This window comes from Cervus canadensis, chromosome 7 (genome assembly GCF_019320065.1).
Source record: "Cervus canadensis isolate Bull #8, Minnesota chromosome 7, ASM1932006v1, whole genome shotgun sequence".
Classification (NCBI taxonomy): domain Eukaryota; kingdom Metazoa; phylum Chordata; class Mammalia; order Artiodactyla; family Cervidae; genus Cervus; species Cervus canadensis.
Genome location: NC_057392.1, coordinates 20431328 through 20446851, shown reverse-complemented (window position 1 = coordinate 20446851; position 15524 = coordinate 20431328). Strand labels below are relative to the sequence as shown.

The 15524-nt window shown below is 56.8% G+C and overlaps 1 protein-coding gene across 2 annotated transcripts in view; it reads right to left on the bottom strand.

Annotated features, from left to right (window-relative positions):
* Positions 1–13155, bottom strand: part of PDE9A (phosphodiesterase 9A) — a 105621-nt gene extending 92466 nt beyond the window's left edge. Inside the window, exon 1 of one of the 2 annotated variants that reach the window (XM_043474492.1) lies at positions 13033–13155. In XM_043474492.1, the coding sequence (XP_043330427.1) occupies positions 13033–13101 (69 nt within the window). In that variant the 5' untranslated portion in view covers positions 13102–13155. The remainder of the gene's footprint in view (positions 1–13032) is intronic. The other variant, XM_043474493.1, reaches the window with a different exon arrangement.
* Positions 13156–15524: the final 2369 nt, after the last annotated feature.

Genomic DNA, 15524 nt, shown 5'->3' with positions numbered 1-15524 from the left:
CTGGTTAGGGATGTTCAACAGCAGGACTCGGCCACCCAGACGCTGTAAACCCCCGCCTCCTCGGGCTCAGCGGGATCTCAGGGCCCATTTCCCACCCAGTCGGCAGCCGCCTTCTCCCCACGAAACCCATTTGTCACGGCTGAGCCACTCAGCACTCTTGTCATCTCTCTGGGCTACTCTGTGTTTTTTTTTCACTGTTGGTGTCTTTACTTCTGATCCACTGTTATAAATAATGGATCACAGGCGACTGAAAATGCAGAAAGCGACGAACTAAAAGAATAAGAAATGTGCTGAAACGGGGCTGGAGGTGAGGACGTTTCCCAAGGTTTCCCAGTGAGAGGCAGCTCATGACCCAGAGCCCAGTGCTCCCCTCGCAGCCTCTGCTGCAGCAGAACTCTGAGTGTGGTCCCAGCAGATCCACCCTGGGGTCAGGGCTCCTGGGTGTCCCGGGGCAGGGAAGGTGCAAAAGGGAAGGTGCTGGGGAGGACCTGGGGCCCTGGGGACCATCCACGGGGAGCCTGGTCCCAACACGCAGCCTCTCCCACCCTGTTTCAAAGCAGATGAAGAAGGTGGGGGTTGGACAAGGGCAAAAGACAAGAAGAAACCACGTGACAGTGAGACCCAGGACCAGAAGGCGGGAAGGACCCCTGCCTCCAGCTCAGGTCAGACCGCAGCAGACATGGGAAGCAAGCATCCGGTTCCATCATCACTTCTCGGGCAGGAATGAATTGGGGATCCGGGAATCTGAGGGGCTAGGGAAGCTGTGCCTTTCAGCCTTTTCCAGAGAAGGGTCCAGGCTTTCTGGGCTGTATTTGGAGAAAGTCTTTAAGGAGGGAATTAGGTTAAAATGAGGCAACTGTATGAGTTTCCTGGGGCTATTGTATTAATTGGCCCAGAAGATCATTTGGGTTTTTCTGTACAATGATGTGAAAAACCCGAAGGAAATTTTTGGTCAACCCAATAACAAGATATCACAAAAGGGCAGCTTAAACCCACAGAAGTTCATCCTCCGTTCTGGAGGTTGGAGTCTGCAGTGGAGGTGGCGGTGGGTTTGGGTCCTCCTGAAAACCCTCAGGGAGGGTCCATCCTGTCTCTCTGCAGTTTGGAGAGTGGCCAGCACCCCTGGGGCTCCTTGCTTTGTGGATGCATCGACCAGGCTTTGCCTCTGCCATCTGTTCTCTGAACGGGCACACCTCCCTCTTCTTCAAGGACAGTCACGTCCAGCCCTGCCTCACCTCATCTTGGTTACACCAGCAAAGAACCTATTTCCAAACGTAGTCCATTCACAGGCTGTTGGGGGGGGGTGCAGTCAGAACATGGGCATATATTTTGGGGGGACACAATTCACCAGAAACAGTGGGAACCCCCAGGAACAAGGCAAGACGAGGTGACAATGTGGGCAGACAGGAATCAGCCAGAGGAACATGGGCCATCACACAGACACCCTGGTGAGCAACGGTGATCACATCGAGATGGGAGGCGGGGAAGGAAGGCTGCTGAAGGCAGCTGGCCGTGGGGCATGGGGGAGCCAACAAGCTTCCCTGTGCAGTGGAAAGAGGCCTTCCTTCTTCCCTCCATCACCCCCTGCATTTCCTTTTCTTCTTATTGTTTGAAATTTCATTAGCAAAATTGAGCATACAACATTATGTGCCACCTGGACAGGAGGGGATTGGGGAGGCGAATGGATACATGGATGTGTATGGCTGAGCCACTTGGCTGTTCATCTGAAACTATCACAACATGGTTAATCAGCTATCCTCCAATACAAAATAAAAAGTTAGAAAAAGAAAAACGGTTTTCCTGCGAGAATACAAACATCTTTGGGCATGGGCAATGGTAGCCTCAGGGGGGCTCCAGTCCCACTGTCCAGCTTCTTATCCAGACAGAGGCCAGTGTCCACCACCCGGAGAAAACCCCCAAGGGCATACCCTACACTGAGGCTGCTACAAGTGCCTCCAAAGATCGGGGTTTCTGCTCAGTGCCGCTGGACTTTAAGGGGTGCTTGTCCCCGAGGTAACATCGGCCGGGCGGTGCCTCCCGGGCCACACTGAAACCCTCATTGCCCCAGGTCACACAGCATCCACGTCACCCAGCGTGTGGAGGCCGTGTGGCCTGAGTAGCCTCCACACCGAACCAAACAATTCCTCTTGGGCATGCTGTTCTTAGAGTCTGACGCCCGGGGGCTATGCCCGGGGCTCACGGCACTTGGTTGAAAGCCGATACCCACAAGGCTCCTTCTTCCAGAAGCCAAGCCTGGTGTTGCAGAGCAGGGTGGGAGCTGGAGGGGTCATCACAGGGCTGGAGACGGAGTCAGAGACCCCAGACTCAGAGAGGGCCCTAGCTACAGCACCTCCATCTCAAGAGAGGCCCTGGGCTTCCGGGAAGGGACTGGGAGGAGAGCGACTGTGCAAAAGATGAGTTGGGAAAACCAGGGTGTGGGGTTCCTCACCCTGTCATGTTCCAGGGGGGAACGTGGGGGCACAGGGAGCAGGGGTCAGGTGGAAGGAGGTCTCGACATGTCCGTAGTTCAGAACATCAGCTGCGTCCGGCAGTGCATGAAGCCCACACCCTCCAGACTTATTTACCGAAGCCCACAGACTCGGACCCTGATGATCAGAGCTTAACACCCAAGGCGCCTGAGACTTGGCCTCCACCCGCCCACAGGGCTGCTGCTCCTCCGTCACCCAGGCATCACCTGCACAGGTGTGTCCTCTCCACTCCCCGAGGCTGTGACCCGTCTCATCCACCTTTTCTGTCAGTGCCAGCCAGCACTGCTTCAAGAAACATTCCTGGAGGAAATTCACTGCTTCTACACGTTTCCCCATTAAAACTTGGCCACCAGAAGTGCCCTCCACACCCTTGTTCCTTGGAACATTCTGTTTGTCTCTGCCCAGAGGGCACAGATGCCATCTCTCATCTCTGCTCTTTGTGGCTCAGCCTTCAAAACACCACATGCAGAATCGGTCTCCCATATATGCTGGACCACAGCTGCACATCCTGGCGGCTCCAGGGGGCATCCTGGGCCATCCCTGGAGTCACCTGTTTCAGTGATTTCTTGTATTTGCTCCCAGCTTTTGATTTTTCTGTTATTAACAGCGACGGTAAGACATTTGAGGCTTACATAAGAAGCTTCATTGAGAGATTTTTTTTAGAGTATGTACGACCATTAATTTTGAGTCTTTTTTTTTTTTTTTTTAATTTTGAGTCTTTAAGTACTGCCCATGTCTCAACTTTTCCCCATGTGAAGCTTACATAACGCAACTCTGAGTGAAAACATCTTGGGGGCTGCTCCCCAAAGCACCCTGGAACTGGGGCGTGCAGCAGACAGGCTCTAGACAAGCCACCAGCCACACCCGGCTGCTGCTGCTGCGGCTGACAGTCAGCCTTTACGTAACAAGGAACGACGCTCTGCGTGAGCTGCTTTTGCAAATGTAAACTGCAGGTGGAGAGATTATTGAAGATCTCTAGATGATCATGTCAAATGCACGGCCTCTTTTTCTGTGATTTGTAACGCTATGAAAGTAAAAACAACAACAAAAAAATCCCCAAGGCAGAAGCTGTGAGGATAAAGGCAGCCTGAGTCACTGGGCTCCGCTAACTGTTCTGCTTACAGAATGAATCAATGTTACGTGCAGCCGGCCTCGGGGATGCCTGAGTCCCCTGGACAGCGCCTGGGTGCCCCGAGCCTGCGGGGCTGGGCGTGGTGATGGGAGGGCGGTGGCCGCTTTGCCTTGTGGCTGTGTTCTATCTGGGCTAAACTGAGGAGGATCTGCCTGTGACAAACGGTCCTAACTCCCACCATCCACGGGCGGGCTCTGACTTTGTCTCCCTGAAGCTCCCCTACCCCGCACCCCCACAGGGCCAGGCAGCTCCCCCAGGCTGCACACGAGGGTTGGAGGGACAGACAGACAGCGAGTCCCCCCAGGCTACAGGGGCCAGCGACTGGCCAAGCACGCTCCACACACGGCTCGCTTCCACAGAAAGGCTTCTTCCGCCTGTAAAATTACTGTTAAGTGCTTGTGAGTATCTCTACAGCCCTTTCCAGCAGAATAAATGAACCAGAGGCCTAGAAACCCTAACGCAGCTGGAGCACGTGCAGACACGCAGGCCGCCCCACGTCACTACCCGGGCTGGTGGTCCTGGGGCATCCAAGCCGAGAGCCTGCACTGGGCGGGGTCACGTCCCCCCTTCCCACCCTCCCTCCTCACTGCAGTCCCCACAGAACGCTGCCTCAGAAATAGTCGGAGGAGAAATGAAAGGCATTCCCGGTCTTGTCTTTCCTGGGAAGAATGGGGGAAGGAGTGTGAACTGGGGGCCAACCTGGGGAACACAGTCACCAGTGTCATTGAGCGGGACGCACCCGTGGGGCTGGCCCGGCCCTTCGTTCCACAGACCATGCATGGACACGGCCCTGGGCCTGGAACGATGTGGAGATGGACAAGGCCAGGGGTCTCGGGAAGGCTCCCCCAACAAGCCACAGAGATTTGGTAACTCAAATCCGTGACACAGATAAATAAAAATAAAAACAAGACCTTACAGAGCACACACCACGCACCACCCCATTTCGGCACAGGGCACACACAGTTGAATATCATCGCAGCCACCCTGTGAGGTAGACGCTGGCTTCCCCCCACCACACAGATGAAGACACTGAGGCACGTAACCTGAGTGCACACTCATGGGTGCAAATTCACACAAACTGCACCCCTCCCTGGACTGATGCTCTTGACGCTGATGTCATGCTGCCGGTAAGCGGACTGAGTGTAATTGCATCGGAAAAGCATCTGTCTTCCCTTGAACAGTTTACTCTCATCCCCGCCTGCTATACATCACACTTCATGGACCACGCTGCAAACACCCGCCCGAGATGAACACAACCAGGTCTGGAAAACGGGAGGACTATGGGAACACAACGTTTTCCAGAAGACACAATAATGCATCATTGCAACAGACCTACTCTTTGCAAACTGAGGAGAGAAGAGTGGAAATGATTCAGGTTTACAAGATAGCAGACAGATTCATTGATGAATAAATGGATCGGCAAGATGTGGTCCATCCACACAGGGCAATCTGACTCAGCCTTAAAGAGGAAGGGCATTCTGACAGCTGCCACAACTTGGATTAGCCTTAAGGATGTGATGTGCAGGGAAGAAGCCAGCCATAAAAGGACAAATACTCTATGACACCCCCCTCTACAGGAGGTGCCCAGAGAAGTCAGATTCACAGAGACAGAAGACAGTGGTTGGTGCCAGGGTCTCCGGAAGGGGACAGAAACGCAGTGTTTAGTGGGGACAGAGTTTCATTTGGCGAAATGAGAAAGTTCTAGAGATGGATGGTGGGGATGGTTGCACAACAGTGTGAATGAATTATTGCCTCTGAACTGTACATGTAAAATGGTGAAGATGGTAATGTAGCATGTGAATTTTATTACAATTTTTAAAAATTAAAAAAAATATTAGGCAGGGAATCTGAATCCAAATGAAGAACATTCTGGGTCTTCTTTAATCATGTCTAGATTGAGTTAAAAAGCAGAGACATCACTCTTCTGACAAAGGTCTATACAGTCAAAGCTATGGTTTTTCCAGTAGTCATGTATGGATGTGAGAGTTGGACCATAAAGAAGGTTGAGCGCTGAAGAATTGATGCTTTCAAACTCTGGTGTTGGAGAAGACTCTTGAGAGTCCCTTGGGTGGCAAGGAGATCAAACCAGTTAATCCTAAAGGAAATCGGTCCTGAATATTCATTGGAAGGTCGGATGCTGAAGGTGAAGCTCCACTACTTTGGCCACCTGATGCTAAGAGCTGACTCACTGGAAGAGACCCTGATGCTGGGAAAGATTGAGGGCAGGAGGAGAAGAGGGTGACAGAGAATGAGATGGTTGGATGGCATCACCAACTCAATGGACATGAGTTTGAGCAAGCTCTGGGAGTTGGTGATGGACAGGGAAGCCTGGCGTGCTGCAGTCCGTGGGGTCACAAAGAGTCAGGCAGGACTTGGCAACTGAGCAACAACAGAATCAAGGTGCTGAAAGTTTCTGTTTAGGCAAAAGTTCCCACTGGGTGAACAGCTCTGGGAATTGAGAAGGAGATGTGGTACCTGGTGGAGGTGATGGAGCCGATGCAGGGGACAAGCAGGCAGGAGTAGGGTCAAGGCTTTGTGGATATGACTTTTTTGAGGCTGAAAACGCTTGGTGCCATCTCCAAGGCAGCTGAGTGCGCGGTGCAGTGACCCACAGCACAGCTGTAAACTGGGGCCCAGGGAGACGCGCGTGCACTTTTTAGACTCCTGCAGCTGTATCTTCAGGTGTGCACAGTCTTAGAATACATTTTTCTCAGAAAGATTCACAACCCTGGAAATGCAAATAGCCACAAAAGCATGAGGAAACAGCCCGCTAAGTCGAGCAAGAGGCTCCATGTCAACGCCTTTCGAGCTGGGCCACGGACGTGCCCCTTCCATTGGCCACGAGCCATCCCCGTCTGGAGCCCAGGCCTCTGCCCCACCCAGGCAAGGGCTGTGGGGGCCCTCTTCCATCTCATGGCCTGTCTGTCTCGAGTGGGGAGGGGTGGAGATGGAACATGGAGAAACCCTTCAGTGGGGTGGGACTGGGCTACCTTGTCACAAGGACACCTGAGGTCCCTCTGAGTCCTCTGGGGACCCTCTTAGACCTTCTTGCCAAAGTCCGCCCCTCCGCCTCCCAGGCCCCAGGAGTGCAGCCTGCCAATCGCAGACAGCAAACCCAGGACAGGGGTGCAGGGTCCCAGCCTGTAGTAACTCTAGGCTACCTGTCCACCCAGCTCCCGCTGCCCACAGCCAGGCTGGTGTCCGGGCGCCCATAACTGGCACAGGGCTCAGCATCCTGGAGGCATCCCTTTCATCCCTCATCTGCACGTCGGTTCTGACGGGGCGCTCTGCCTGTGCTCTTCTTCCCTGATGCCCAGGGCTGCATTCTGCATGTTTCTGAGGCCAAGCAGCCCCTCAGCCCACAAGGGCTCTGGCGAGACCACTGGTGCCCTCGCTCAGGGCATGAGGTAGCCCTGCTGCCAGCAGGCATTGCCTCTGCCAGGCTGGAGAAGGAGGTGTCTGGGCAGTGGGCCCCGGGGCCTCAGGGCCTTGGCACTGCCCCCTCTTTGTGATTATTTGTCACGGTGGGCTCACAGACACAAAACTGAGGATGCCGAGGCACTGCCAGGCTCCTTCCAGAGTCTCTGAGGGGATAGGGAGGGGGGCCAGGGGACAAGATGCACTCACTGTGCCTCTGCAGGGAGCCAGCTCTGCCCTGGGCTCCATATGGGTGCTGTTCAGAGCCATCCGCATCACCCCATGGGGGGCGGGGTGCCAGCATCGCACCCACCTCATCGGGGAGAAGGTGACCTCCCTGGGGTCTTCCGCTGGCAGAGCCGGGCACTGAGATGCTGTGTCCAGCACCATGGCCTCCGCCCACCACATAGGTGACTTCGGAGAGCGGCCCTGTCCCCTGCACTCGGCCCACAAGGTCTCCACATCATTATCCTCAACCCCGATGGCATTAGCGGGGTTCAGGCCCCCAGCCAACCCCCTCCCAGGGCCTCAGGGTGTCAGAAAGTGTCTGGCTTAAGAGGCCTCCGACCATAGCCCGTGGGAAAGAGGAGGGAGATCTGCAGCCTCCTGGGCCCCCCGCAACTTTGGGCTAGAACGCGTGAGACCGTGCGCCCGAGACGTCGTGTTCCGGAGCACCCGGCGCGGCCCCTCAGGAGTCAGGCGGCTGCACTCTAGCGGCTGATCTATTTGGTAAAGAGACTGAAAATGGAGACGCGTTGATGTTCACAGCCCAGCTGGAGACACAGTGTCATCACGGGAGAGGGGCAGGGTCTCTGCCCCATGATGACAGAGCCGCCTCCATTTACACTGAAACCCGGAGAGGGTGTGGAATGACCCCCTTTCTCCAGCTTCCTTGGCTGCAATTAGCTTATGTTACCATTTCAATATCCTTTTAAAGCTTTTACATTAGGAACATTTAAAGGAAGATAAATGACTTTGCTGGGACTTCGGAGGCCGACGAAGGGGAGCCGCCGTCCACCTGGTGGTGATGTGAGGAGCCAGACAACAGCAAAGCCAGAGAACTGTGGAGGGTCTTTCGGACGTTCCCCCTACAGAAGAGCCAAGACCCTGCAGGTGGGCAGGGAAGGGAGGCTCTGAGTGAGGGGCGAGCCAAGCACACGTCTGAGGGTGAAAGGGACTCTCCACTGGGCTTGGCCAGGTGGCCAGACAGACATCCCAGGAGGGGAGACATTTCATGAGCCAGGGAAGGACTCCAGGCCTCGCCACGCTGACCACACTGGACAAGACTGCGGCAGGGGCACCCTTCAACAGAGGACAGGACTGCCCTGATGATGAGCAGCCAGCCTGAAAGGCCAAAGCCTGTGTTTGTGCCGAAGGCAGGGAAGGCTGCATCCTTGGAGGGAGCAGGGTTGGAGCAGGACAGGGGGACATGGGGAGCCTGTGGCAGGGCAGGCAGAGCCAGGGCCCCCAGAGCAGGGAGGAGGGCCTGAGCCCCAGGGAAACCGCTGGGGAGGGGATGGCGGGCCTGGCCCTGAAGGTCCACGGAGGCTAACTGCTGGCTCCCGAGGAATCCATGGCAGGGCCCGGGGCCCCAAGTGGCAACAGAGCCAGGTTGAGAGGAAGGCAGCACATGGAGAGGAGCCCCAGCAGAGGAGGGCTTAGCTCTGGGGCGGGGGCGGGGGGGGAAGGAGGGGGGGCAGTCCCAGCGGCGGGTGGGGGGACCCAACCACAACCAACCGTCAGGAACTGGGAACAGCCTTCTGCTGACATTTCAACAACTTCCCAGGGCTCTCTCTGCTCTTCCTTCCGGGATTTTCTCATTTGTTCCATTGTTTCAGATCAGAAACGACCGAGTAGAACTCAAGCGGCTGGTGCCTGTTAAGACCTGGATTCCAGCTACAGAGCAAGGCGGGGACGCAGCTCAGAGCGGCTGGGGGCGGTCCTGGCCCAGAGTGCCTGGTGAGGGGCTGTCCCACGGCGGGGGTGGGGTGGGGGGGCGCTGCTAGACAGGCAACGCACCCATTGGTCCCTTTCAGTGCCACTTACGATGGTCCCCAGAATGACTGGTCTTGCCCAGACAAGGCTTCTCACTAAGCCCAAGCCCGGGGCCAGGGATCCCACAAAGGCCTCACTCTGCCTCCTTCAGAAGGTGGGCAAACCCACGCCCAGACGTGCCACCAGCTAGGAGTCCCTCAAGCTCCCTGATGCCAGGGGCATCATCTGTCATGTCCCAGGCAACCCAGCCAAACCCAGCCCTCCTCCGGAGGCGCATGGGAGAAAGGAGCAGGTTCTGAGGTGGGGGAAGCCTCAGAGAGAAACAGCAAGCCCTGTGGGTGGGGATAAGATGCACCAGCTCTAGAGGGGAATCCTGACGGCAGGGTTCCCGGCTCCCACTCCCTCCTCCTTCACCTGGTGCCAAGAGGTGCCAGGTCCCACCTGTGCCCCCGACAAGTGGCAGAGCAGATGTGGACGGGTGTGCGGAGATGCAGCTGGCTGCGTGAGGCTGCCGCCCTGGCCATTTGGCAGTCACAGGCTGGGTCTTCCTGAGACTGCCCGGCCTAGGAGAAGGGCCCGTTCCCCACCAGGCTGGTCTTCCCTAAGGAAGGAAGCCTCTTCATGGAAACCCACATGTAGCCGGCATCAGCCCTGTCCACAGCTGGGTCCCGCTGTGTCCCGTCCCTCACTGGGCCCCCTGCAACAGCAGCAGTTCAGTCTGTCCCTCCGGGGGAAGCAGGGTGGGGGAGGGTGTGCAAAGGGGCCATGGCTGGGTGGGTCTCACCGAGCGCCATGAATGCCCCATTCACCCTGGACCCCAGACCTCAGCAAGGAGTAGCTGCTCAGTGAACACTTGGGATAACTAAGTGATTTGCACTGTCCACTCTGATTCCTGTAACAAGCAGGCCAACGAGAATCCCCATGCGGCAGTGGAGAAATCGTGACTGAGGGAGGTTAGGGAACTAATCCGGATCTGAGGGGCTGGAAGTGGAGGCCCTGAGGAAGGACTGGCTCCCTGCACGCCTCTCAGCCCTCTTGGAGGCCGCTTCCGGGTACACCCAGGAAGGACCCAGACCCGGGAAGATTAGCCCCGTCTGCCCCCCACCCCCAAGCCACCTATGCACAACCTCTGCAGGAAAAGCCCGCAGATGGAACACGGATCCTTCAAGGGGACCCCAGATCCCTGTGGCGGCCCCGCACTGGGTACCTGGACGGGCGATGTGACATGTGTGCTCGAGTCTCCTTCATACCGAGGAAGCAGTGAGCCAGTCACCGGGGCGCCACCAGTTTCTCTGAGAACCTGGAACACCTAGAGCATTATCCCTACGGTACATGCTGAGGGACCGAGTGCAGAAACAATGTGGGAGCTGCCGAGGGACCACAGGGCAGACAGAACAACACAAGCGCCAGAAGCAGCTCCTGCCTCCCCACTGCCTACCCAGGCTCTCCCCTCAAGAGTGGCTTCCCCAGAAAGGAGAAGGGATGGATAAAAGGGAGACAGAGCATGACGGCATGCCGGGACCTTTCAGAATTAATCCAGCGCCTGGGACTTTAAGAAACCACAGCCACTGAAAACATTGCTGCAGGAGCTCTCAGCCCAGGATTTAAAGTCCCAACTGAGCTGCTGGGTGTCAGAGTGAGGTAGGACTTCCAGCACACGCTCGGAACCCCAGATGGTCCAGCTCTCCCCCAGGGCTAAAGGTGCAGCCAGGAGCCTTCCCCGCCAGCCCCCCAGCGCCAGCAGCAAAGACAGAGGACACAGAGCAAGGTCAGGAAGCAGGGACAGTGATGGCCGAGGTCTGAGGACCACGTCTGCCTCCTCTCGTTTGTATCAAAAGGCATGGACCAACCACAGAGAACATCACACCTGCTGTGTTCCAGAGGGTTCCAGGCACTCAGTCTACATGGCCTCCTTCACTGTTCACAACAGTCTACAAAGACGATGCTCTTGTCCCACCTTACTGGCCTAGAGGCCAGCTCAGAAGAGCGCAGAGTTAGGTGCCCAGGATGACAGAAAGCGGTGGAGCTAGCACTCCACATCAGATCCGGCCGCTCCCGAACACAGGTGCTCACTGTCTCCCAGAATTGCCTGCCTGGCTGCTTTTGTGGAGATTCCCAGAACCTCGAGTATCTCAGCAGCAAAATGTCCCCAAGGACAGCCGAGTCAAGCCCACCACTCAGCGCTCCCCTCCCTCAGGAGCCTGTCTTCCACTTGGCACCCATATCCCATTGGACTTCTCCAGGAAACCTTCAGGACATTCTTGGGAGGGAACTGTCACTTCTGATGTTGACAGCATCTCATCTCACCTCTTTCAAAAGATAAAAGGGGTCAAGCTTTGATAATTCTCCTCTGTTGGGATAGAAAAAGTGTGTGTGCTTGTGTGTATGTGAGTGTCTTTGCCTGTGTGTGTACATGAGTGTGTTTGTGTGTATGTGTGCATCTTTGCCTGCGTGTGCATTTGTGTGTGCGCTTGTGTGTATGTCTGCCTGTGTGTGTATGTATGTGTGTCTATGTGTGGTGCATGCATGTGTGTGCTTGTGTGTATGTGTGCATGTGTGCCTGTGTGTTTGCGCTTGTGTGTCTATGTGTGGTGCATGCACGTGTGTGTTTGTGTGTCTATGTGTGGTGTGTGCATGTGTGTGTGCCTGTGTGTATGTGTGTGCACACATTTTACACGCACACTGTGTGTGGATGCATGTGCACATGTGTGTGTCTGTGTGTGCATGTCTGTGCACACGTGTCCATGCTGGAGCATGGGCGTATTCAGCGGAGGGCCCTTTCTCCCTCTGGGGAGGCTGTTAAATTCCTGTGCAGTCACAGATGCCCAGTCTTGGAAGCCAGGGGACCTAGGGGAGTCCTGTGCCTGGTGACCACTTGCCCTTGCTTCAGAGCCCCTGCTCCTCGTTATCTGGCTCCAATGAATTGGGCTACAGGGGGTGAAGGGGAGCCCACACTTCTCCTTTCTTGGGATCAAGCAGGGGATGGGGCGAGAGTGAGGCTGCTGGCAGAGGGTGTCTGAGAACCCCAGACACCCAAGCCCTGGCGCCTACTCTGTATCGGGCTGGGGCATCTCCGCCTGCTTCCCTGCTCTGGGTGCGCCTTGAGAAGAGCAAAGTGAGCCGCGGCGGATGCACGGCTTCCCTGAAGTGTCCAGCTGGGGTCAGGGAGCATTTCCCTTACTGTGGCCTTCCTCTCCCCCCCCCCCCCCCCCACCCACCACAGGACCTCAGAGGGAGCTTAGAGAAGCGTCCTCCAAGCCAGCTCTCTTTTTGTCCCTCTCTGCCAATCAGAAGCAGGAGATGCTCTGAATGCAGAGCTCGTCCGGAGGGTCATCGGGTCTCTCCGCAGTCCCCAGGAGGTGAAGCAGCCCCGGGTCACCCCCTCCAGGCTCAGGGCTGCCCACCTGCTGGGCTGGGGAACCGAAGGGGGGATGACAGCCCCTGCCGTGCCAGCCTCCACCGACACCCGCCCCAACCTGCTCCCCGCTCGGCAGGAAGCGGTGCCCGGCCCCCGCAGGGGCTTCGAGCTCCAGGTACCACCCGCTCCCCTTGTTCGGGGTGTCCGTCCCGCGGGTCTGCCCACCGGCTCCTGGGGCGACTGTTCCAGGGTCCTTCCACCGGAAATGAAAGGCTTAATGGACCAGCCTCGGAACGTCGGAACTCAGCCTAATCAGATTTGTTACAAAGAAAGCTCTGCCCAAGGAAAGGAAAAAATACTCCCCTCGCGGTCGCCCCTTTCCACCGGGCCGCGCGTGGGGACACCTGCCCCGCGGAGCCCCACCGCCCCCGGCCCAAGTTGTCGAAGGCCACAGCCGCCTCCGCGGATGCGCGGGCGCTGGACCGCGGACCCCTCCCCCGCCAGCGCCCCCTGGCCGGCCCTCACCCGCCTCCGCGACCCCGCGCGGTCACCGGGAAGGAGCTGCCGGCTGGCGGGCACCGCGAGGGGCGCGCGGGGAGGGCGCCCACAGCCCGGCGAGGGAGGCTGGGGGAGGGGGCTACCTTCTGAATGCGTCCATCGATGTCCAAGTAGATGGCCTTGGGCCGGTAGCTGGAGGAGCCGGTTCCCATCTTGCCGAGCGCTGCACTTGGACTTTTTACTGTACTTTCTCGACGCCAGCCGCCGCGGGGAGGGCGGGGCGTGGGAGGAGGGGGCGGGCGGCGGGCGGACGCGGGGGCCAGCCAACCAGCTCGCCGCCGGGCGGGGCCGCGGGCTCGGCTCCTCCTCCTCCGCCTCCCCTCCTTTTCCTTCCCGCCCCCTCTCTCCTCTCTCCCCGGTTTACACTCCGTTCTCCTCCCCTCCCACTTTAAGGCACGCCCCCTCATCTTCCCTTTGACTCCAGCCGCCTTGGGAATCAGGGCCAAGTGGGCAGCCGGTCTCCGACTGCCCTCTGGACAGGTGCTCATAGTGAGTGACTCCCTCTGACTGCAAAGCTAGTCGCTTGCCCACGTGACCAGATTCCCATAGCGACCCCCTCTGGCTGCAGGGCTGGTCACCTCTCAGGTGACTAGATTCCCATAGCGACCCCCTCTGGCTGCAGGGCTGGTCACCTCCCTACAAAGACAGTGCTCCATTAGGACTCTTTTGCTGCAGGTGGATGCTCCATCATCCATCAGCAGGCACCTGGCTGGCACGGGGCCCTAAGCTATTTGTGACCCAAGCACCACTTAAGCCTGGGGGAAATCCCCTGGGTCCATCTCTCCCTGCTGTGAGAGCCATCCTTATTTAATTTCAGTAGGAGATGGAAAAAGTTCCTTCTCCTTCAGGTACCTCCTTCCCCTAAATTTGTGTACACCCTCGAGAGTGAGCGCCTCTTCCAGCTGCACCCAGAGCTGAAATGGCAATTTTATTTCTGTCCTCGTGTAGCCACCCGCTATTTGCTGGCTTCAGCACTGTTCTGGTCGCCACCCCCCGTGTTAATTGCTACAGGGAATGTGGGGGTGAGGGGGAAAGGGAGGGATTACAGGCAGCTCTGGACCTGCAGATCCCAGTGGGGACTGCCTCTGCGGCTCCCCAGTTCTCTTGGGGCTGGGAACAAGTTTGGGGGAGGGTGGTGATGCTGAAGGGCTTTCAGTGCCTGTTGCTTTTGGAAGCCAGTGTAAAAACCAGACAGAGAATGCAATTATTGTTTCATTTTAAGAGAATTCCAAGCCACTGCTTTCCATCTGTTGAATGTCTGGGGTTTGCTTACTGGAGAGTGTCTGGGGCACATGGTCTCCCTCCCCCCTGCCTATCTGCCTGGGCTAAGCTGACCATGGCCACGACTAGTGGTCTTTGCTTTTCCTTTCCTGGCCATTTGGCCTTCACCTAGTGCATGGTCACTGGCTTTCCAGACTCCTCCTGGCAGTCTGGGGAGTTGGCCAGGCTGCAGCCCTGTGCAGCGTGGGGTCATCATCTCCAGATTTGGATGGTCCAGCATATGTCACTTCTTGTCCCCTGCCTGCTCTGGGGTGAGGTGGAAGGGCCGATTGGCTCTCAAGGAATGAGGATGGTTTTGCTTTTGTCTCCAGTGCAGTGACGGAGCTATGTCAGAGCCTGGGCACCACAAAGTTTGCTTTATACGTGGCTGAGGACAAGAGGAGGAACTAGGAGGACTTTGGGTTGGAGGGTCAACCCTGCTGGGTGGTCACAGCCGGCCACCTGACTCACAATTGTGAAATGTATCAGATCCCCTGGAGGAGGGTACGGTAACCCACTCCAGTATTCTTGCCTTGAGAATCCCATGGACAGAGGAGCCTGGTGGGCTACAGTCCATGGGGTCACACAGAGTCAGACACAACTGAGTGACTTAGCATGCATGGATGCATCCCCAAAGATTGGAGCGAGTTATGTTATTACAGCTCAGTTTTGTTGTCAAACGTTCTGATGTTCTCTGGGTTTATCTGGAGACTGATCTGCGGAGTTATCGTGCTGCCTGGCGTGGAAACCTCACCGCCCGGCAGATGGCTCATTAGCCCGGTACTTATCTATCCTCCATGTCTTACTGTCATCTGACCTTGCTCACCCAGACCATATTCTTCTAGCGCCCAAAGGCCGGATGCAGCTCTGCAGGGTCATAAGCACTGATCAGAGGCTGAGGTCCTGTGACACCACTGGCGGTGGGGGATCCTTATACTGCCTGGCTGATTCTACATTCAGAATAATAATTGCCCCATAAGTATCTGACTGACTAGGCTGCTGTCCAGTTACTCCATCCCTGAGCCAGCAGACCCTGCCTTTCCTCTGCCCCGCTGGGAGCCGAGGTTCCTTCATCTATCAGTGCTGCCCTTGCTGTGTGTGGGCGCTGACTGAGGCCCTGGGCGTTCAGTGGAGAATAAACAGAAATCCCAGGCCTGGAGTAGCTGGCGTCTTAGTGGGAAACAGAGGAGACGGTGTAAATAAATGCAACATGTAGCATGTTGGATAATAGCTAGCACAAAGGAGAATGTCACGTGGGGAAGGGGTGTGCTGTAGAGTGTGCAGAGCTGACACTGGGAGGGCGGCCAGGCAGGAG